This window comes from Oncorhynchus kisutch, linkage group LG30 (assembly GCF_002021735.2).
Source record: "Oncorhynchus kisutch isolate 150728-3 linkage group LG30, Okis_V2, whole genome shotgun sequence".
Classification (NCBI taxonomy): Eukaryota; Metazoa; Chordata; class Actinopteri; order Salmoniformes; family Salmonidae; genus Oncorhynchus; species Oncorhynchus kisutch.
The window spans coordinates 35,884,703-35,909,768 of NC_034203.2; the positions used below are offsets into that span (position 1 = coordinate 35,884,703).

A 25,066-nucleotide genomic window follows, 5' to 3' on the forward strand; every position below is an offset into this window, starting at 1 on the left:
ATTTAGCCGCTGGCCGTTTCTTTCATGAGTGGATGGTCAGGGGCCGGAAACATGATTACTGAGTTACAGTTCATATAAGGAAATCAGTCAATTGAAATAAATAAATTAGGTCCTAATCTATGGATTTCACATGACTGAGCAGGGGCGCAGCCATGGGTGGGCCTGGGAGGGCATAGGCACACCCATTGGGGAGCCAGGCCCACCCAATAAGAATTAGTTTTTCCCCACAAAAGGGATTTATTACAGACAGAAATACTCAGTTTCATCATCTGTCCGGGTTGCTGGTCTCAGATGATCCTGCAGGTAAAGAAGCCGGATGTGGAGTTCCTGGGCTGGCGTGGTTACACGTGGTCTGCTGTTGTGAGGCCGGTTGGACGTACTGCCAAATTCTCTAAAATGACTTTGGAGGTGGCTCGTGGTAGAGAAATTAACATAAAATGATCTGGCAACAGCTTTGGTGGACATTCCTGGAGTCAGCATGCCGATTGCACGCTCCCTCAAAACTTGAGACATCTGTGGCATTGTGTTGTGTGACAAAACTACACATTGTAGAGTGGCCTTTTATTGTCCCCAGCACAAGATGCACCTGTGTGTTGATCATGCTGTGTAATCAGCTTCTTGATATGCCACACCTGTCAGGTTGATGGATTATCTTGGAAAATGAAAAATGCTCACTAACAATACTTGAGGGAGCAAGGGAATTGGTGGAAGTGCATACAGCAGCCATCTGTGTGATAGGGCATCGACACTGAGTGGGCCTGCTGGACTCTTTATTGAAAACCACATAGGACAATGGGTTGAGTCTTGCGATGCGAGCAGACGGCGATGGCCCTTAAATCGAGCCTAGATCATCTCCATTACTGTGGGATGTGTCCTCCAGTCTGAAGGAAGAGGGCCTCCTCTGGAGAGAAGGTCTGCTGCCTGATTCTCCAACCCAGGTGGGTGTATTGCTCTGAGGGATGTAAGGTGTCTGCTTGCCCAAAGCAGTAACTCACTTTCTACCTGGTGCAGTGAAATTATTTATATTAGGGATGCACCAATATGACATTTTTGGCCGATACCGATATCTGATATTTTCCTTTCCCCAAAAAAACAATACCGCTAACCGATATTTAACATTTTTGCAGCCTTTTAAGCATTCTAGTACAGTTAAATAGTTAACACACACATACAGTGGGGCAAAAAAGTATTTAGTCAGCCACCAATTGTGCAAGTTCTCCCACTTAAAAATATGAGAGGCCTGTAATTTTCATCATAGGTACACTTCAACTATGACAAACAAAATGAGAAAAAAAATCCAGAAAATCACATTGTAGGATTTTTTATGAATTTATTTTCAAATTATGGTGGAAAATAAGTATTTGGTCACCTACAAACAAGCAAGATTTCTGGCTCTCACAGGCCTGTAACTTCTTCTTTAAGAGGCTCCTCTGTCCTCCACTCGTTACCTGTATTAATGGCACCTGTTTGAACTTGTTATCAGTATAAAAGACACCTGTCCACAACCTCAAACAGTCACACTCCAAACTTCACTATGGCCAAGACCAAAGAGCTGTCAAAGGACACCAGAAACAAAATTGTAGACCTGCACCAGGCTGGGAAGACTGAATCTGCATTAGGTAAGCAGCTTGGTTTGAAGAAATCAACTGTGGGAGCAATTATTAGGAAATGGAAGACATACAAGACCACTGATAATGTCCCTCGATCTGGGGCTCCATGCAAGATCTCACCCCGTGGGGTCAAAATGATCACAAGAACGGTGAGCAAAAATCCCATTGGGAGAATGTCATATGGTCAGATGAAACCAAAATATAACCTTTTGGTAAAAACTCAACTCGTCGTGTTTGGAGGACAAAGAATGCTGAGTTGCATCCAAAGAACACCATACTACTGTGAAGCATGGGGGTGGAAACATCATGCTTTGGGGATGTTTTTCTGCAAAGGGACCAGGACGACTGATCCGTGTAAAGGAAAGAATGAATGGGGCCATGTGTTGTGAGAGTTTGATTGAAAACCTCCTTCCATCAGCAAGGGCATTGAAGATGAAACGTGGCTGGGTCTTTCAGCATGACAATGATACCAAACACACCGCCCGGGCAACGAAGGAGTGGCTTCGTAAGAAGCATTTCAAACATACCTTGTTCGGTCTCCTCAGGACTTTGAATGGCCCCACAAACAGCGGGGCCAGCTTCCGGCAGGGCAAGTTTCGGGTCGAGAGCCAGACGCGGTCCCCCGGTGCAAACATGAGCGGCGTCCCAGGTCTCCTCAGCGTGCCTAAACCAGTCATCCACTGCAGGAGCCTCGATCTGGCTCTGATGCCAAGGCGCCAGGACCGGCTGGTACCCCAGTACGCACTGGAAGTGGGAGAGGTTAGTGGAGGAGTGGCGGAGCGAGTTCTGGGTCATCTCTGCCCAGGGCACGAACGTAGGCCGTAGGGAGACCGGGCAAAGGGAGGAGACGACAGGACTTAGAAAACCGATCCACAATGACCAGGATCGTGGTGTTACACTGTGATGGAGGAAGATCACATTAGGAAATCCACCGACAGGTGCGACCACGGCCGTTGTGGAACGGGTAAGGGATTTAACTTCCCTCTGGGCAAGTGCCTAGGGGCCTTGCACTGGGCGCACACCGAGCAGGAGGAAACATAAACCCTCACGTCCTTAGCTAAAGTCGACCACCAGTACTTCTCACTAAGACAGCACATTGTCCGACCAATGCCCGCATGCCCAGAGGAGGGTGACGTATGGGCCCAATAGATCAAACGGTCGCGGACAACAGACGGACCATACAGACGCCCAGCTGGACATTGGGGAGGAGTGGGTTCTGTACATAACGCCCGCTCGATGTCCACGTCCACCAGACAAGAGACAGACAAGAGGCCGGGAGTATGGGAGTGGGATCCATGGGCCGCTCCTCTGTGTGACGAGGTACTCATAGTGCCCTGTGGTGGTACTAAATGCCGTCTTCCACTCGTACCACACCTAGATCTCGTACCACACACTCGTACCACACCTAACTGTACCACACCTAGATCTGGTTGACGCCTCGATAGTCAATACACGGGTGCAGACCTCCATCCTTCTTCACAAAAAATAAACTCAGTGAGGCAGGTGAAGTGGAGGGCCGAATTTACCCCTGCTCCAGGGATTCTGAGACATGTGTTTCCAGAGCCGCCGTCTCCTCTTGTGACAGGGGATACAAGTGACTCCTGGGAAGTGCTGCGTCTACCAGGAGATTTATCTCACAATCCACCCCGTTGATGGGGTGGTATTTGAGTCGCCTTCTTCTTACAGAAGGCGAGAGCCAAATCGGCATATTCAGAGGGGATGCGCACGGTGGAGACCTGGTCTGGACTTTCCATCGTAGTCGCACTGACGGAAACCCCTAAACACCTCCCCGAGCACTCTCGTGACTATCCCGTGAGAGCCCTCTGTTGCCACAAAATAGTGGGGTCATGACAGGCCAACCAGGGTATACACAGCACCACGGGAAATGCAGGAGAATCAATAAGGGAAGATAAAAAATATGATAATGAAAACCAGGTGTGTAGAAAATAAAGACAAAACCAATGGAAAATGAAAGATGGATCAGCAATGGCTAGAAGACCGGTGATGCCGCCCGTACAAGGAGAGGGACCGACCTCGGTGGAAGTCATGATATGTGCAAAGAATGGATTTTCACATAAAAGAAGTGTGTTCCAAGGAAAAAGTTTTAAAAAAATGCTTTTTGTTTTGGCGTGGTTCTGTGTATGCTTCAATTGCCTCTGTATCTTACTGGCATTGTCAAGTGTGGACTGTCTGTCTCGGTGTTGGTGGACTCGGTTAAGTGAGGACCGGTAGCCTACAGGACCGCTGAGCTCTGTGATCACTCCAAGTGTAACGGATGTGAAACAGCTAGCTTAGTTAGCGGTAGTGCACACTAAATAGCGTTTCAATCGGTGACATCACTTGCTCTGAGACCTTGAAGTAGTAGTTCCCCTTGCTCTGCAAGGGCCGCGGCTTTTGTGGAGCGATGGGTAACGATGCTTCGTGGGTGACTATTGTTGATGTGTGCAGAGGGTCCCTGGTTCGCGCCTGGGTATGGGCGAGGGGACGGTCTAAAGTTATACTGTTAGGGAATAGTAATGCTGGATCAACAGGCTGGTATGGCAGTGAAGCGGGGACTGGCACGACACCACAAGTCAACAAGTGCCAACAACAGGTACAACAAGCTAACTAGCTACGGTAACTGACATCTCTATGTGGCCGTGTATGGAAATTGTCTTTCTGGGCCGGGCAAAAGTTAAATTGTAGTACCAAAGCAAAACTGTAGGAGCAGTCAACCAAACATTAGGGTGTTTTTGTTTGACCCACTCAAACATGACCAAAGACACGACTGAAACAGAAACTAGTGATGGGCATTCCAGCTCTGTGAGCCGGCTCGTTTGGCTCAGCTCACCAAAGAGAGACGGCCCTTTTGACTCCCAAACGGCTCTTTAAAAAAATGTATGTTTTGTATTTTTTCAAATCAAACAGTTTGTGATAGTTTCACTATGATTGGTGTTAAAACAATTCTAATTAAATTATTAAATGAAATCATTCTCTACCTTAACCACAAAGTATTTAAAAATGCATTGGTTTGTTATGAAAAGGAATGCTATTAAACATTTGCATTTAAAGTATAACTTTTTAATGTAAATTAACAAAGTGCATATAAATCTAACCATTCAAAACTAATACAATATAAGCAACATAATAGAATATTGCACCATATCAAAGAAAAATAAATAACAATTTGCAAAACTGCAACATCCCAAAAATGTAAATAAATTACCTCCATTATGGCATCTGCTGAAGGATTCCTTCGTGCTGCATCCCCAGTTGTTCTCTCATCAAACAGTATCCAAACAGCAGATGTTTGTGGCACTACTGCTGGTGCTTCTGCTCCCTCTTCATCCTGTTGCCCTGGTGCATGAGCCAGCTGACTGCTGGGGCTGTCCCTCCCTGCTGCTGAGGTTATTCTTTGAAGAGCCTCATCAATCACTCTGGCATCACTAAAGGCTAACTTCTTAAACATGGGGTCAAGTGCAGCGGTTTCTGATAGCACGTGATTATATTCCATTCTGTGGAACTTTCTGTCCATTGATGAACATAGGGTGTCCATCAACTCTGTCGCATGTCCTGTGGTTACATTTGCTTCTCTCTGGCAGCTGGCTGTGATTGGCTGCAGACCCTTACACAGGAGTTTCACTTTTGAGGCTGTCACATAGCTGAAAAGAGAGAACAGTAACATATTAGTTCAGGTTCATGTTTTGTCTACTGATTCTACATTCTCATCTACTGCTCATAAATATATATAATACTGGATTAAATAATGATGTAGTAATAACTGCTTACTGTACCTCTCTCCACTGATCTCCACAGTGACCTGCTCAAAGGGTTCCAGGACTCTGCACACCTCCTCCACCACCTCCCATTCCTCTTGGGTCAGAGCATCAACAGGTGCATTGACAATGACCAGGGTAGAGATGATGGCATCCTTTGACTCAAGAAACCGCTTCAACATATAAAATGTTGAATTCCACCTTGTAGTGCAGTCTTGTTTAGGCCTCAGCTCAGGCATCCCCATCTGGCATTGTGTAGACTTTAGTTTTTCAGCACCTACTGTGCTCCTTCAGAGCATCTCTTACAATCAGGTTGATTGTGTGGGCAAGACATGGATGATGGGTCCATTTTAAGATTTTCATGGCTTTGCTTATGTTACAGTGTTAAGGCAAACTGCAGTAGCTTTTTGGACTCTTTCCAGCACTGAAGCCTGTGTGCTCCCATACAGTTGTGGAATAAGTGATTTTGAAAGGGTTTTCCTGCTTGGAATTGTGTACATTGGATTTATACTATTGCTATAATTTCTAAAACCTCTGTCCTCCACGATCGAAAATGGCTGGAAACGGCTTTATATGAGATTTTGTTTTGGCAAATTCTACACTGTGCTCTAACATTGTTTATTCAAATGTATCCAAATGCTACTGTGCTTTAGTCTCATTTTCCAGCTGTTGTTTTCACAGCTGTCCTACCTCTCTCTCTTCGTCTGCTAAGTGTGTGACTGTGAGCGAGTTGGCTCGGCCCTCCCTCGCGCATCTTTGGTTCATTGGTTGACACAGCGTGTCTGATTGACAGGAACAGCAGGTGAGGCTATTAGTCTGAGCAGACGGCCAGAACGAATGTGTGTGCGCTTGAGCATTTAGGCCTATATTATTATTATTTTTTCGTTCTTTGAATTAGTTAATTCTATTCATTAAAATATTTTGATTATTTATATCTTAATTTTTTTTATAAATATATTTGGCTCTTCTGATATGTGAGCCGACTCGTTCGCAAACGACCTATCACTAACAGAATCTAATTTACCTGGGATATATACAAATTGGTGTGATATTTGAGGCTCTCTCTCAATTGATTGTATATTGAACACATATGATTTCAGTTCATGAGTGTGTGATATGGGGGTTGGAGACATGTTTATTTCGACATTATAAAGAAAACGTTTTATGTTGCAGATCACCTCCCGTCGACTTCACTCCTCGACTTTCGGCTACAGTCGGTTGCTTTAGCCTTACTAGTCAAACGAGCCCATTATTAGCTTTCAATGGAATGTCTCAACTGTAACAAAGAGACTATCCCATTATGGTGCTTCTTCTTTCTTCTTAGTTTCACTTCAAAGTAATTGCATTTTTTATGATTGGGTTATCAATGGTAAATATCTTTAGCACAGTAATGTTTCATCAAAGATGGTTTAGAAACTATGGTCACTGGTTTTACCTCCCTGCCGGCCCCTCTGCCTGGTAGTCCTTCGTTACCATAAACACAATGTAAAAAACATTTATCTTCATAAAATCTGATTGTACACCTAACCCTAACCTTAAATTATGACCGAAAAGCTTAGCGTTGACTTTGTGGCTGTGCTAACTAGTGGAAACCCTCTGTTCCCTTGACGACGTAAAATGTGTGATTCAAAAACAGTGACGTCACCGCGCCATTCCCATGTTGCTTTGCGAATCCCAGTCGAGCGTTTGTTCGATTTGTTGGTCTAAACATTTGTCTCTGTCTGGGCTGGAGAATAAATAAAATTGATTTATTTTGCAAGAAATCTAGCCAAACAAACCGTCTCAAACTTGGTGCATAACTGAGAGTCTTTGACGCTGCACGGTAGGTGAATCGGAAAAAGAATTGTGTGAGAAACAAGTTCGAACGTTTGGAGATAAACAATCACAATAGCTAACGTTAGCTAGATAGTGCTAACTTTTAGCCTATTCAGCGTGCTAATGGTAGTCGAGCTACTATCAGTGGCCTTATCTAATGGTGTTTAAAAGTGGCGCCCATGTTGGCTCTCTTGTCTTGAACTACGTTAGCTAGCTATTAATGCCTAACTAGCTAACGTTAGCTTTGTAGCTAGCTAGTGCAACGAGCACTCAGGTTTGTCGACTAATTAGCTAACATCGATTATTATTTGTTGCGCAGACTGGTAGAACTTTAATACGAAATTCCAAGAAATCCGCATATTTCCACTCCTCCATCGACATACATGAAAGTGACAAGCATAATGTTAGTTATGGGATGGAAGTGATGTTCACCCGTTCTGAGGCCTTCTGTCAATGGGCTAAGTTTACAGGTCACGACATCAATAAGCAATGCCAACAGGTTTCTGATGATACTATACAACAAGCACGACAGAAGATAAATCGAGATTAGTGAACCAGCTGGTCAAGTCTCCACACAAAACGACCCCAATAGTTAGGTACAATTTCCAGAGGTAAAAGCAGTGCCATGAATCTGACGTGTTGCTCATATACACCTCGCAGTATAATATAGTAGTGGTTCCCAACCTTTTGGGGTTACTGTACCACCAAGTAAATTTTTCTCTGCCAGGGGTATTGCTGAAGTCATGTCAATTTTACCAGTAGGCCAAGTCACCCCTGGTTGGGAACCACTGTCATAGAGGCAGCAGGTAGCCTAGTGGTTAGAGCGTTGGGCCAGTAACCAAAAGGTTGCTGGATCGAATCCCTGAGTTAGCAAGGTAAATATTTGTCGTTCTGCCCCTGAACAAGGCTGTCATTGTAAATAAGAATTTGTTCTTAACTGACTTGCCTAGTTAAATAAAATAAAAAAAATTGGGGGGGGATCTGTGCAGATGACAATGTTTAAAGTTATATCCATGCTGTATCTTTTCTGGGGTGAATTTATAGAGCGAAACGGAACAAAACGAGGACGGACAACCTGCATTTGTCCAATTGAAGCTCACATTTTTGTTGCTTTTGCTACAGTGTCCAAATAATGAGTTGGTCTGCTACGTCCCTGTTGTAGGGTGGCAGGTAGTCTAGCAGTTAAGAGCATTGTGCCGGTAACCAGAAGGTTGCTGGTTCAAATCTGCGAGCCGACTAGGTGAAAAATCTGTTGTGCCCTTGAGCAAGGTACTTAACCGTAGTTGCTATGGATAAGAGTGTTCGCTAAATGACAATGTCAATGTGCTCCTTTACAGACATGGACCAGGACTATGAGTGTCGGCTGCTCAGGCAGATCAACATCCAGAACGAGAACGCCAGCCCTTTAGTAAGTGTATAGACTCAATAAAAGTTGTGTATTATTCTGGATTGACTTGTGTTGCACAATATCATTCTGTATTGAGGTGGCATATGATGTTACAGATGCCAACATCTAGATGTATTTGTCTGAATTGGTTGGCACACTCAGCTGACAGCATAATGTTCAGGGATTTCAAGAGTAAGTTCTAGTTCAGTTGATTGGACGTAGCATATGGTCATCTATCCAGAGATACAAATCCCCTGAAATTAGGTCAGGTGTACCAGTAGGCTGTACTAGAGAACCAGTTTGTGTATTATTTTCTTGCTAAACTATATCAGACATACATTTAGCCTAAGCAGAACACACTGTCAGTGTTTGAAGTTGACAGCTACTGAACAAAGACTATAGATTTTTTCAGATTAGCTTGACAATAGTCTGATACTGGCTCCTCCCTTACATGTTTAATAACAAAACTGCTTTGTGAAGACTGAAGAGGATGTCTGTGTGACACGAGAGCTTTGCTGTCCAACGGTGTGTGAAGTCTAAAAGCTACGTTTTTATTCAATTAGTCACTCTGTCAGATCCCCTGATGTTTTGTCTGCATTAAAACCACCTCTCTGATTGACCCCTCCTGTTTACTTTACGTTGAGTTTCACCCCTCCTCTCTCCCTGTGGAAACCCATTAGAAAATAGGCACAGGCTACATCTTAGAGCATTCCTTTTAATTGTATCTCTATTGAACACCTCATCCGCGAATCACGAAACCCCCTTGGTTAATTGTTTATCTCGCCTGGGCTCTGCAGATCTCATGAGCTGTTAATGTGCAATGGTTGTCGTTTTCTCATCTTTCGTGGTTCAATTGTCCTCTCTGTGAACGAGTTCCTCTCTGACCATGTATCCCCTTCTCTCTCCCCATGAAGAAGGCCATAGATACAGTACGAGCCCTGACACCCACCAACTCCCCCCTGTCGTCACCAAGCAAACATGGCGACCGCTTCATCCCCTCCCGCGCCGGCGCCAACTGGAGCGTCAACTTCCACCGCATCAATGTGAGTCCCCCTGCAATGAACTTCGGGATTTTTTTTGTGCCCCAAGTTTTATATCTGTGTTGATCGTGTCACTTGCTGGGTTTCTGTTTTCTGTCACCCTAATGAAGGGTGTTGTAGCCGCAACATGCATTTGCATTAACATTTTTTGCTATGCATGAAACAATAAAGGCTTTTAAAATTGTTCCACTACATGAGTGCCTTGATTACTTCCGGAAGTTTGGTTGCAAAGGCTTTTCCGGCATTGTTTACTATCCAGCATCAAATCATCTACAGTATTTCACCCCATGATCAAAGAGCACCTCATGGATTAACTATAAACCAATGAAGCACTCCTCTCCTGTCTCTACATATTAGTCACTGTTAATGTTGTTGTGTAGGAGAATGAGAAGTCTCACAATCAGAACAGGAAGACAAAGGATGGCACTACAGACACTAGCAAAGGTGAGCCTCTTGACTCTGTTGAATTTATTGTGTTTCTGTAGTGTGCATTGATTCTGTTTTACTCATTCATTCATTTCCATTCAAATGGAGATTAACATACCCCTCCCTCCTAGCGGACGGCCTGGCGTACTCTGCCCTACTGAAGAACGAGCTGCTGGGGGCAGGCATAGAGAAGGTCCAGGATCCCCAGTCAGAGGACCGTCGCCTCCAGCCCTCCACCCCCGCCAAGAGGAGCCTCTTCAGTGTACTTAACATAGGCCCTTATACATTCTGTTGGAATAGCGTCTTTTTCAAAGCTACCAGGGCTAGTGTATTGTGTGTGCTGCAGTTTTAATTTGTTAGTCGTACAACATGTTTACCTTTGATACTAAATATGCCAGTTGTTTGTGTTTACAGTATTCTGTCAGTGCCAAGCGATCTCTACCCGAGGATGGCAACACAGTGTCTCCATACTCCTTGTCTCCTGTTAGCAGCAACAGGTATTCACCACTTTCACCTATGCATTGGTTTTATATTATATGGCTAACAGTGGTATTCTAGTTCTCCTCTCCCTCTCATTTCATTATAATGAGTATTTTCTGTGTCACATTGAATGAGTCATCTGTCTTGTCTCCCTCCTTGTAGTCAGAAGCTGTTACGGTCGCCTAGGAAACCCACGCGTAAGATCTCTAAGATCCCCTTCAAGGTGCTTGATGCTCCAGAGCTGCAGGATGACTTCTATCTCAACCTGGTGGACTGGTCCTCCCTCAACGTCCTCAGTGTCGGCCTGGGAACCTGCGTCTACCTCTGGAGCGCCTGCACTAGCCAGGTGTGTGTGTGTGTGTGAATGTTTGTATGTTATCACACTGAAATCAGTGACACTGTCTCCATTTATCGCAAATGCCTCTCTCTCGTAAACTCTTTCATATGATGTGAGTTGGAAATTGACAATCTGGATTGTGTCTTTTGGTCTTCAGGTGACGCGTCTGTGTGACTTGTCAGTGGAAGGGGACTCTGTCACGTCAGTGGGCTGGTCAGAGAGGGTGAGTCTTGTCTGCTTTAACTCCTATGTGTTGTCATGTACACCCCTTATTTACAGTTTACCCTATACTTCCAGGGCTCTGTAGTCCTGGCTCTATACGCTTCAGGGGGTGTGATGGATTTGCCCTGATACCATGTGTGTCTGGTTATTGTACTCTTTTGTGTGTGTGTGGTTTCTCAAGGGGAACTTAGTAGCGGTGGGGACTCATAAGGGCTATGTACAGATCTGGGACGCAGCAGCAGGGAAGAAACTGTCAGTCCTGGAGGGACACACAGCCAGAGTGGGTGAGTAGGAGGAGGCTGGCTGTCCTACAGAGAGAAGAGGAGAGCTTCTCCTCTGACTCAGCAACAATGGAATATAATATCTAGTAATTCTATTGCTATGGCTTCATCATGAATTATTCATCCTTAAGTCAAAAGAAAACTATGAAAACTGAGTGCATTTCAGCTGTTTTTATATTTTTTGCTAAATCTTTCTCTCTAGGTGCGTTGGCGTGGAATGCCGACCAGTTGTCATCTGGCAGTCGTGACAGGGTTATCCTGCAGAGGGACATCCGAGCCCCACCCCTCCAGTCAGAACGTCGTCTCCAGGGACACCGACAGGAAGTTTGCGGCCTCAAGTGGAGCACCGACCACCAGCTACTGGCCTCAGGGGGAAATGACAACAAGGTACACACAGCACAGACCACCAGCTACTGGCCTAGGGGAAATGACATGGTACACACAGCACAGACCACCAGCTACTGGTATCAGGGGAAATGACAACAAGGTACACACAGCACAGACCACCAGCTACTGGCCTCAGGGGAAATGACAACAAGGTACACACAGCACAGACCACCAGCTACTGGCCTAGGGGAAATGACAAGGTACACACAGCACAGACCACCAGCTACTGGCCTCAGGGGGATTACAGGACAAACCCAAACCTCTTGAATAACTATTGTACACTCCTGCTTTTATCCTTATCCTATGGCATTAACTTCCCAGAAAAATAACAATCCCTCCCCATAGCTGCTGGTATGGAACCACTCCAGCGTTCTCCCGGTGCAGCAGTACACGGAGCACCTGGCAGCAGTGAAGGCCATCGCCTGGTCCCCCCATCAGCATGGCCTGCTGGCGTCTGGAGGGGGCACGGCCGACCGCTGCATCCGCTTCTGGAACACCCTGACAGGCCAGCCCCTGCAGTGCACCGACACGGGCTCCCAGGTCTGCAACCTGGCCTGGTCCAAGCACACCAACGAACTGGTACGTAGGTAGGGGCGGCTTTTTAGGGTCATTCTGTGGGAAACAAAACTTTGTATGAAATTTGATGTTTTCCATATATTTGGCACAAAGACAGGCCCTTTTAAAGGAAATCATTTTGACTCCTAAACATTTGTGACTAAAGTCCTTTTTACCTCCAGGTAAGCACACACGGCTACTCCCAGAACCAGATCTTAGTGTGGAAGTACCCCTCCCTCACACAGGTGGCTAAACTCACAGGCCACTCCTACAGAGTGCTTTACCTGGCCATGTCCCCAGACGGAGAGGCCATCGTCACAGGAGCCGGAGACGAGACGCTGCGCTTCTGGAACGTCTTCAGCAAGATGAGGTCCACCAAGGTAGCCATACACCTCATATTGATTGGTGAACATAGATCTTTGTGCTGTGTGTGCCCCATATGAAGTCTACCTTTCACATGATTTTGTTACCAATAACAACCCAATAAGCAAAACCACTGTCTTAGCTGATGTAGAGGATTGTAGTGTTTTAGAGATCTGACCCCTGCTCTCTTCCTCTGCAGGAGTCTGTATCTGTTCTGAACCTGTTCACCAGGATCCGGTAGCCAGAGGGGCGCAGCTGTCCGGCTGGGGGAACAAGCGGGCTGGGGGAACAAGCCCATAGGGAATAATGTACTGCACACAACAAGTCCGACCCCTTTTCTCTTCCTAGGTCTCTGGTAGGCTAGGGTCCTTTCACATACCCAAGGCCAGGTCGTCAAGCCGATAGAGGAGTCTTCTTCCACTGCCTCACCGCCCATCATAACCAGTGTGACATCACAAGGTCACACCCCCATACCCATATTGGTGCTTTCCCCGGAAGAGGAAGAAGAGGACTCTGGACCTTTCCCCCAAGTGATTCTGTTTTTTGACAGACACTGTGTGCATACCTGCCAAATACGAAGTTTGTCCTTTTATTGAATGTTTATTTATTGTTTTTCTTTTCTTTTTAAACATCGTTATCACGTGTCGTCTGCTTCTGCAGCCTGTTTGTTTTTGTTTTCTGTGTGTTAATGTTTTCTGTGTCAGACTTTATGAAGAGCCTGATGCTTTTGTGTTTGTGCCTGCCTTAAAGGGATAGTTCACGTCTAAAATCAAACTCATGTTTTCAGCATTGAAGGTATGGAAATGTATGACATGCTTTGACTTCAGGGTGAGCTGTCCTGTACCTGCTTGTAAACTAGTGATGGTTAACCCTGGGGCTTGAGAGGTGGGAGCTCACAGGTTTTTTGTGTGTTGTAGACCATTGTAATTTATTCACCCTGTAAAAACACCTTTTTAAGTTCATTTGAAGTGTGATGATGCGTGATAATAATAATGGTGGAAATCTTATGTTTTTTTTTAATTAGAAAAAAATCTGCAATTGTAATTTGAGCAGTGGCCGCAAACAAACTACATATACTCACTTACAGTTATTATCTGTAAATCGTATTGTTTTGGCAGTTGTCTTTTTTCATTTTTAACCAGTTTCTATCTTAACCTACATTTACCTAGACACATTTCACATTATTGCTGTCTTGAGTTACAATTTCACTCAGTCTGATAATGGGCTAGTAGCATTCAAAACAGATGTAAATAACGAGGCATAACCTTTGCATTGAGACTTATACAAGAAAGAAAAAACTGATATCAAAAGTACCATTTTTTATCTTAATCAGGGTAACTTTTTTTCCTGGGTGTAGCAGGAACTGAAAGTCACTAAAGAAAAATGGAAAGCTGTTGATGGCCTCTTAAAGGCATTACTAGTGCATTGTGCTGTGTGTGTCTGTGGTAAAAAAAAAAAAATGGGAAAATATATATATTTAGTCCATGGCACTTATCTTTTTCCTCAGCTTATGTTTTGCTCTTGACTCTAAGCAGATGTGAAAATCTCATTTTGTTTTAATTCATTTAAAAGAAATGTTTAGGCTGATTTTTCTAGTGATTATTTTTCATTTTCTCAGTTTGGATGTGGTGTTGGAGTGACCTGGTGTGCCATCTTTGAATGAGTGGTATTTATTTGAGCTGTGTAAAAGTGTCCAGTAGTACACCCATAGCTTGTTCTGAGAGTTGAATATTATCTGAGAAAGGTGGAACGCTGATCTGTTCGGTGTATATACTAGCTCCAGTCCTAAATAAGCATTTGTACTCCTTTTATGCCACTTAGAAACAAATAAAAACAAAGAATGCTGCCAACTTGAAATGCCTAAAGAATGTTATGAAGATTTCTGTACTGGGAGAAACTGAATGTTTTTATTTTTTTTAAGAGAAAAAAAAGTGATTGTATATTTTTATCATCAACTGCGTCTGAATGGGAATGTGGAGCATGTGTAATCGTTTGTATCATCAACTGCATCTGAATGGGAATGTGGAGCGTTTGTATCATCAACTGCGTCTGAATGGGAATGTGGAGCATGTGTAATCGTTTGTATCATCAACTGCGTCTGAATGGGAATGTGGAGCATGTGTGATCAACTGTGTCTGAATGGGAATGTGGAACATGTGTAATCGGCAGAACGTGTGGAATAATCCCTCAAGACATACATCACTATTGCTAAAGAGTTTTGATTGCTGTGTGTGATGAAGAATATCGTACTATGAACTGACGCCCTCTGTTAGATGGCTCTTGTAGCTGTCCCAATGCAAAGGAATGACCAGAGGACGTTGTCTCCTACAGCAGCAGCCTCATCCACGCCCCTGTTCCATTTCCGCACCAAGATCAGGCTGTAGTTCGTGCAGGTTTTTGCTGCTATTTGATTCAAAATAATCATTTGAATGTACAGCCTGGTCTTATAGACTAGTAAATGTAAATCTAGGACATTAGTAGGCCTATGCTACGTAAGACAGAAGGTCACTTAGGTCAAAATAGAAAGTAAGGTGGTCGTATAATGCGAATGTCTAGCAACCCAAAGGTTGTGGGTTTGAATCTCATCATGGACAATGTTAGCTCATTAGAAAATGTGCAACTACTTAGCATGATAGCTAACCTTAAAGCTTTAACCTTTTATTTATTTAACTAGGCAAGTCAGTTAAGAACAAATTCTTATTTTCAATGACAGCCTAAGAACAGTGGGTCAACTGCCTGTTCAGGGGCAGAACGACAGATTTGTACCTTGTCAGCTCGGGGATTTGAACTTGCAACCGGTTACTAGTTCAACACTCTAACCACTAGGCTACCCTGACTCTTAACCCTAACCGCTAGCTAAAGTGTTGTGGTTGCAGGTTCACCTGCCTCATCAAAAGCCTATTATTTTAGGGTGTTGCTATAGGCCACCAAGTGCTAACGGTCAGTATCTACACTGAACAAAAATATAAACGCAACATGTAAAGTATTGGTCCCATGTTTCATGAGCTGAAATAAAACATCCCTGAAATGTTCCAAATCTCTCAAATTTTTGCACAAATTTGTTTACATGCCTGTTAGTAAGCATTTTTCCATTGCCAAAATAATCCATCCACCTGACAGGTGTGGCATATCAAGAAGCTGATTAAACAGCATGATCATTACACATGTGCACCTTGTTCTGGGGACAATAAAAAGCCACTCTAAAATGTGCAGTTTTGTCGCAACACAATGCCACAGATGTCTCAAGTTTAAGGGAGCGTGCAATTTGCATTATGACTGCAGGAATGTCCACCAGAGCTGTTGCCAGAGAATGTAATGTTAATTTCTCTACCATGAGCCGCCTCCAACCTCATTTTAGAGAATTTGGCAGTACGTACAACCGGCCTCAACACCACAGGCCACGTGTATGGCATTGCGTTGGCGAGTGGCTTGCTTATGTCAACGTTGTGAACAGAATGCCCCATGGTGGCGGTGGGGTTATGGTATGGGGAGGCATAAGTTACAGACAACCAACACAATTTCATTTAATCGATGGCAATTTGAATGCACAGAAATACTGTGACGAGATCCTGAGGCCCATTGTTGTGCCATTCAACTGCCGCCATCACCTCAAGTTTCAGCATTATAATGCACAAGGATCGGTACACAATTAATGGAATCTGAAAATCTCTCAGTTCTTCCATGGCATGCATACTCACCAGACATGTCACCCATTAAGCATCTTTGGGATTCTCTGGATCGACGTGTACAACAGCGTGTCCAGCAACTTCGCACAGCCATTGAAAAGGAGTGGGACAATATTCCACAGGCCACAATCAACAACCATGGCGTTTACAAACACTATATCATCCATCTGTATTGATAACATTTTTACTAATACTGTCGAACTTTGTTCTAAAGCTGTATCCGTTGGATGCAGTGATGCGCTGCTATATCCAGGAAAGTCAAGGTTCCAAAAGCTGGGCCTAAAATAGTGAGATTATACAAAAGATTTTGCTGTGATTTATGTGGATGTTTAAAATATTTTTTTGTCTGGTGTGATTAATGAGGATCATCCAGAATCTACACTTGATGAATTTATGAAATTTCTTCTTAAAATTATAAACATTGACCTGTTAAGAAACTGACTGTTAGAACTGTTAAGGCTCCATGAATTGACGAGGAATTGAAAAACTGTATGGTTGAAACAGAAAGAACAAAAAACTGTGTTATGAAGCCAAGATCAATGATATAAAAACACATTGGAATATTTTAAATGAAATTATAGGCAGAAAGAACTCCATCTTTCAGCAAATCAGATGTCTTATTCATCACAAAACCATTTGATGTTGCCAATTATTTTCATAATTACTTAATTGGCAAAGTGGGAACATTTTGGCAGGAAATGCCAACAATGAACAGTGAGCAGTCCTATTCATGCATACAAAAACAAATAATGAAAGAAAAGCAATGTAAGTTTCAATTTTGTAAAGTCAGTGTGGGAGAGGTGGAAAATGATTGTTATCGAACAATAATGACAAACCTTCTGGCACTGACAACTTAGATGGAAAGTTACTGAGGATGGTAGCTGACTCTATAGCCAGTCCTATCTGTAATATATTTAATCTGAGCCTCGAGGAAGGTATTTGTCCTCAGGCCTGGAGGGAGGCCAAAGTCATTCAGCTACCAAAGAATGGTAAAGCGACCTTTACTGATTCTAACAGCCAACCTATCACCTTGCTGCCAGCTCTTAGCAAACTGTAGGACAAAATGGTGTTTGACCAAATACAATGCTATTTCCTTGCAAAAAAAATTAACAACAGACTTTCAGCACTGACACAAATGACAGGTTGTTAAAGAGACAGTGACACGTTTTCACATTTCATTTTTTCATAATGTAAAATGCATATTCCGTATTATACAGTCTATGCTTGATATTTTATTCACCATAGGAAGATTGTGGGAGCTGTACAGTTAGATTTCAGTGCAGCCTTGGATTTTCATTGACCATAACCTGTGTTGTGGTATTTTCAACCTCTGATATATTGTTAATTCAGAGCTCTAGACCTCAGCTGAATCTGGTAATGAATGGTGTGGCTGTTGAGCAAGTTGAGGAGGCTAAATTACTTGCATAGTCAAAACATATTGATTCAATGGTACTAAAGATGGGGAGAGGTTTGTCTATTATAAAGAGATGCTCTGCTTTTTTGACACCACACTCCACTCCACATCCTGCAGGCTCTAGTTTTTATCTTATCTTGATTATTGTCCAGTCATACGGTCAAGTGCTGCAAAGAAGGACCTGTTTAAGGTGCAGCTGGCCCAGAACAGAGCAGCATATTTTGCTTTTCATTGTAATCAGAGGGCAAATATCAGTACTATGCATGCCAGTGTCTCTTGGCTAAGAGTTGAGGAAATACTGACTGCATCACTTATTTTAATAAGTAACATGAATGTGTTGGAAACTCCAAATTGTTTGCATAGCCAACTTACACACAACACTGACACACACTTACCCCGCCAGGCATGCTACTGGTGGTTTTTTCACAGTCCTCAGGTCCAGAACAAATTCAAGCACCGTAGAGGGCCATGATCGTATGGAACTCCCTTCCATCTCATATAAGGCAAGTGAACAGCAAACCTGGATAAAATAACGAAAAAGAAAGCAACACCTCCAGGCACAATGCCTCTCCCCATGTGACCTACCTTTTGTGTTTATGTATTGGCACACACACACACACGTTTTAAAATGTATGTCAATTGTAAAGTCTTTTGTCTCTAATGTCTTTTCGTTATGTGTCGGACCCCAGTAAGACTAGCTGTTACCATTGGCGCTGGCTACTGGGGAACTTAACAAAATAAAATCAAAGCTTAGCTAACGTTAGCCACCTAGCTAACGTTAGCCACAACAAATTGTAATATGTAACATATCATGTTTTGCAAATTCGGGAACATATATTATGAAATGCAATTCGTAAAATATTGTACGAATTGTGATTTGCAACATATCATACAAAATGGATGATGAACATCCAGAAATAAATACATACCTAACATAACAAAACATATGATACTACTTGGAGTGTCTGGGATGTACTTTTACTATGTTACGTCTACCCCGGAGTCCAGGTTGTGGAATATTCTGATTGGGTGAGTGTGCAATGACAAAAGCCTGCAAACACGGTGGCTGTCCGGAGCCCTTCAGAGCTAGTTCGCTAGCTCCCACCCCTTCATTGTTCACAGGTGTGAAACGACTGGGGAAGTGGGAGAAATATGGTGCTTCCGCTTCACTTAGTACCACAAATGGCTACAAAAATTTCCCACAATATTGTCCTTAGAGACCTGCCAACACCAAAGGGTCAGGAACTGGTAATGTTCCATTTGGGCCCATAGGACAGCTGCATCCTAATAGTATTGAATTGCTTCCTTTACTTGTCTCCTTTTCTTCATGACCATTGAACTGAAAGGTAAGGCCAATAAGGTGCCTCTTTACCCTTCACTGTTCATGGTGAGTGCCTCTTTACCCTTCACTGTTCATGGTGAGGTAGAGGGGATGGAGGCTCATTCTGAAAACAACCCTTACCAAGCTCTATCCCTTTATCTAACCTGGTTGCTTGCTTACTAATCTGAAGGAACACAACTGGTGTAAGCAATATAGTGACTGGTCCGCCATTGCTTACACCTATCCAGTCCATTCAGATCTGCAAACACAGAGAGATTAGCAGACAGGTTGTTGTTTTTTGGACCAGATAGACAATTGGAAGCTACTGGAGACTATTGGACCACAGACACAAACAGAAAAACAATGAAGGATCAAAGTGGTGTGTTCGTCAGACAGATAATGGATTGTGTCTGCTGCCTACTGTAGAACCCAATCATAATCCAATGCAAATTACACAGATGTAGGCATACAACAGGGTATGCAAAGCATTACTGCACCCACTGCAGCTTAGCTGCTTTACCATTAAATTAAGCATTGAGAGCAGGCTGGAGAATAAAGGGAGATGTCTTCATATGCATAATCCTTCCTCCCAATGAGTCTATCAAGAGACGGCCCAGAGAGAGAGAGGTCTTTAGGATCCATATTGAACCCAGCTGTAGTGCTAATCACCACCAGACTGCTGGGCTATCAAAGACTCTGTTATACCTGCTGTTCACATGCGTCCTTCTTCCTGATCTTGTCTCGATCTTGCCTGTTTACAATTAACAGATCTGATCATAATCAGATCACAATCCGTCTTTTAATCATCTACAATTGTCTAAACATGTGGGCACAATCAGAATGTGGACAAGATCAGGACAAAGGCTACATTTTAGAACCAGGTATAAACAGGGCTAAAGGAGTGTGGCTTTGTGTTGGGTATCCAGAAAGACATAGGCTATATCTTGGGTTGGTTTTCAATACAACATTGTAAGGATACATGACTTGATGCTTTATCCTATTTCTAGGCCATAATACTTTGCATACCCTATTTGCTGTTAAACATTAGTTTGGCCATTCAATAGGCTGTGTCCTTATAGGATTCTATGCATCTCTAACCAGCTGATCGTGGACTACAGGAAAAGGTAGACCGAACAGGCCCCCATTAACATCAACAGGGCTGTAGCGGGTCGAGAGTTTCAAGTTCCTTGGTGACCACATCACCAACAAACTATCATGGCCCAAACACACCAAGACAGTCGTGAAGAGGGCACGACAACACCTTTTCCCCCTCAGGAGACAAAAGATTTTGCATGGGTCCTCAGATCCTCAAAATGTTCTACAGCTGCACAATCGAGAGCATCCTGACCGGTTGCATCACCGCCTGGTACGGCAACTGCTCGGCATCTGACCATAAGAGGGTAGTGCGTATGGCCTAGTACATCACTGGGGACAAGCTTCCTGCCATCCAGGACCTACATAATAGGTGGTGTCAGAGGAAAGCCACAAAAAATGTCAGAACTCCAGTCACCCAAGAAATAGACTGTTCTCTATGCTACCGCACTGCAAGCAGTACTGGAGCACCAAGTCTAGGACCAAAAGGCTCCTAAACAGCTGCTACCCCCAAGCCATAAGACTTCTGAACAATTAATCAAATGGCCACCGGACTATTTACATTCACCCCCCCTTTGTTTTACACTGCTGCTACTCGCTGTTTATTATCTATGCATAGTCACTTCACCCCAACCTACATGTACAAATGACCTCAACTAACCTGTACCCCCACGCATTGATATTTTCTTAACTCTTTCTTGAACTGCACTGTTGGTTAAGAGCTTGTATAAGCATTTCACGGTAAGGTCTACACCTGTTGTATTCGGCGCATGTGACAAATAAAGTTTGATTTGATTTGACACTACATAGCATCCTTAGTCCTTACAGACTCAAGCCCAATATGATATATTGAGAAACAGGGTGTTCAAGTGATACAGTCAGAGATATATGATTTTAAACTGCACCCATTTTGTACCTCACATTTGTATTTGTACATGTTTTTGAGTTTGCATGGCTCTGGCCTTTTGGGGCCCTCTTGAGGCGCGAGCGGGACTCTTCACAATTAACAGCGACCTTTACACACAATGCTCCTGCGTAATTGAGTTTATTCATAGGAAGGGCAGTGGTGCACCAAAAACATCCTTCAAGGTCCTCAGATGGGAACACACTCACATTTTAGATTTTAGTCTACAACACACTGGCTATGAGACGGCTTCAACCTTTTTAGTAATTAGGTATTTGTGTGGTATAAGGGGTGGGGGGATTAAAATGAGCATTGAAATGGAAAATAGAACCACTTGGGTTTTCTAAATATGTTTATCTGAGAGATGAGTGAGATGAGCAGCATCCACAATAATGAGTCACACATAACCTTCGGTGGTTATTGAACGTTTGCCAATCTATTTGAAGAGTGCACCCTTGCGATCTATTTACATATTATTTCCTATTTTCTTTATTTGTTCCGGTAATTCCAGGTAGAAAAGTACAGTATGCATACATTCATATGATCATTCATCCTGTTGGTGTACTGCCTTTTAACTGTCTGTAAAGTGACCATACACTGTGGCCATTTTCTGGGGCAATTTGCAGAACATTGGCTCATGAATTTCACCTTTTCTCAAGATAGGGGATTTAATGCTTACAAGAACAGCCTTATATGATCAATCAATCAATCAATCAATCAATCAAATCTATTTCATAAAGCCCTTTTTCATCTATAATAAATGTTATACATGATATAATGTGTGTGTAAGCCTATTTGCCTTTTAGATTATTTATGTTTCACTCCATTGGTTTTTATTTGTAATTTCCGGTCATAATTGGTTGGGGCCGCGCCCCTGATTTTCAAATATATATATAAAAAAAACATCGAATCTCAATTGTTTTTTTCCCTGTAGACGTGATCTACATCGATCCAGCCCCCTTTCTGGTGTTTGGACAATATATAAACGGACATAATTTCATCTCTCGCTGAGCTACCTAGTAACATCCTAATAACCATTACGTGAACCGCAGATTGGGGAGGGTTTACAGCTGAGATTGACGTGTGTTCAACGGCAGCCGGAAAGAGAGAAAGCGGGGCGACAAGACGAGCACACAGCCCAATCGAAACGGTACCAAGGAGTCACCTGTTGATCCGTAGGCTTTATGATGGTAAGTCAGACGTCCTCTATTTCACTTTCACATGTTAGACAGGTAAAAAAATATATATGTTAACTTGTGGAAAAGACGTTGCCATTGTAGAGAGAATTGTACAGACAATATATTGTGTTGTTTACACAATTATGGTTGAAGGGATCCAGGACGTGCCCGAAAGAAGAAAACGGTCAGTGTGAGAAGTATATTTGTTCGTATCATTGACAAATTAAGAGTGGACTCCATATTTACAGCAATTATTCTGAAATGCAATGTCATTCTCTCGCTCGTCTGCCAGCATATAGCTTGAGCCCCGAGAAAAATATTCCCATCCCGTTGCTGTTTTTTTTTGCCGAACAAATATCAAAATGTTGTGTATCGGTTAACTTTCAGTAGCCTATTTACGTAGTTTGTCTTCATTTACGTCGAATATATAGGTTTTTTTAATCAGCATTAGATGGAAAACTTTCGTGTAACATGTGGTTTCCGGGGCCGGTGTAAGGAAAGGCGAGTCTGATGCTGGGGATAGGGCGTCATTCAGCACTGAGCCACTGGACAGCTCCCACGTCCACAGTGTCTATTCGACAATCAACAACAAATATCGTTTATAAAAATATTCGCTACTAGATTTTCAATTGGTTTGTTGGTCCTGTTAGCAACAAGATCAGACCATGTAATGACGTCATTAGTAGACTGCTAGTTCCTCCACAACACCTTTCATTCATCTGGCCTGGTTTTCTTCATTGAAATCCCCAGTTACTTTCAAGGGGAAAGCTTCATGAAATCCATGTCAAAAAGAGCCATTGAGATGTTCATATATAATTTTACATTTGAGTGTCATTTAAAAAAAAAGATATGTTACTGTCAACAGAAAATGAAGGAAAGACATGACTTGGAAAGAAAGGCCTACTCAAAAGAGGAATTGACTTTTCCACATATAATGACACATTTCCTCTAAATGATCTGTTTCCCTGAGAGCGAGCTTTCTCTGCCTGTGATCAGCCAGCCTCTCTACAAACCATGGTTGCCAACATTTACTGTCATCCTTTCTCCCCCTTCCCTTCTCTTACTAAATTGTCACCACCACCCCACTCTCCCAGTTGCTCCCAGTCCTGTTGCATAGCTACCTGCTCTGGCCATGAAATCAAATCAAAATCAAATCAAATGTATTTATATAGCCCTTCGTACATCAGCTGATATCTCAAAGTGCTGTACAGAAACCCAGCCTAAAACCCCCAAACAGCAAGCAATGCAGGTGTAGAAGCACGGTGGCTAGGAAAAACTCCCTAGAAAGGCCAAAACCTAGGAAGAAACCTAGAGAGGAACCAGGCTATGTGGGGTGGCCAGTCCTCTTCTGGCTGTGCCGGGTGGAGATTATAACAGAACATGGCCAAGATGTTCAAATGTTCATGAATGACCAGCATGGTCGTATAATAATAAGGCAGAACAGTTGAAACTGGAGCAGCAGCACGGTCAGGTGGACTGGGGACAGCAAGGAGTCATCATGTCAGGTAGTCCTGGGGCATGGTCCTAGGGCTCAGGTCCTCCTCCTCCGAGAGAATTAGAGAACGCACACTTAGATTCACACAGGACACCGAATAGGAGAGAAGGGGTACTCCAGATATAACAAACTGACCCTAGCCCCCAGACACAAACTACTGCAGCATAAATACTGGAGGCTGAGACAGGAGGGGTCAGGAGACACTGTGGCCCCATCCGAGGACACCCCCGGACAGGGACAAACAGGAAGGATATATATGAAACACATTGGAGATGGAAGACAATGATTATAGCTGTGAGTGTGCACGCTATCCAGATGATAAAATCAAGCCAAAAGCAAACAAAAATTTGATTTATCTCCTATGGGAAGTTCAGTCTTTGACTGTCGTCTGTTTTCCTTAGTGGTGACCGTACTGTGTAGATAATGTAACACAATATGAACACTATGACAATGTAGAACCGTTTTCACAACTATCTACAGTATGTAGCTCAGGCAAACCCCATTATTAAGGCCAGCTCTATTTCTTTAATATTGGAATTTGACGAGAAAAGAAGGCACTCCATGCAGTAGCAGTGCTTTAGCAACTAGGGTTTACTATGAGTGCTATGTTCCCCTCCCCCATCTCCCCTCATACTGCTGTCCTCCTCCTCTTCCCCCTCTCCTCCTATCATCTCCTCTGCCTCTTTGAGAAGCACTGAAAGGTTGGCATTAGAACAAAGGCAGAACGGAATGTCAACAGGCTTGAGAGAGAGAGACCCCCAGGGATGAGAAAAGGACAGTGCCAAATAAACCTCTCACCTCTACACCCTGTGTCACTTTTCATATCTTCCACTAGAGTTCCAACTACAGCTCCCAATAAGTATGAGTAGTAGAGTGTGGTATTTACATGTTGAGTGCATACTGTATAGATGTGCAGAGCGGGAATAAAAATGTTAGGTGGGTGCATATGTGAAATGTCAAGTGGAATGGGATAGCTCTGTGCTATCATGTCTTTCTTCATATTTTATTTCAGCTGAAGCAAGGGATCCAGAACACCAGACGGATGGATGGAGAGAGAGAGACAACTGATCCTAGTGCTGTGTGGAAGACTAGTGATTTTGTTGTGATGCTGAGCAATGAGAATAACAACAAGTCCCAGTCTGCCCCTCAGCACAGGGCACTGGCCTACAGTCTGCTGCATACTACAAGTTCAAGTCCCAGTCTGCCCCTCAGCACAGGGCACTGGCCTACAGTCTGCTGCATACTACAAGTTCAAGTCCCAGTCTGCCCCTCAGCACAGGGCACTGGCCTACAGTCTGCTGCATACTACAAGTTCAAG

General features: G+C 43.4%; 1 protein-coding gene across 1 annotated transcript; it reads left to right on the forward strand.

Annotated features, from left to right (window-relative positions):
- Positions 1 to 7,008: 7,008 nt before the first annotated feature.
- On the forward strand, positions 7,009 to 14,515 carry LOC109874868 (fizzy-related protein homolog). Its single transcript, XM_020466906.2, has 13 exons — positions 7,009 to 7,187; positions 8,518 to 8,588; positions 9,482 to 9,610; positions 9,988 to 10,051; positions 10,165 to 10,295; positions 10,448 to 10,530; positions 10,676 to 10,859; positions 11,008 to 11,073; positions 11,254 to 11,356; positions 11,556 to 11,740; positions 12,086 to 12,319; positions 12,478 to 12,675; positions 12,858 to 14,515. The coding sequence occupies exons 2-13, from the start codon at positions 8,520 to 8,522 to the stop codon at positions 12,897 to 12,899; spliced, it is 1,488 nt and encodes a 495-aa protein (XP_020322495.1). The 5' UTR covers positions 7,009 to 7,187; positions 8,518 to 8,519; the 3' UTR covers positions 12,900 to 14,515.
- The last annotated feature ends 10,551 nt before the right edge of the window (positions 14,516 to 25,066 follow it).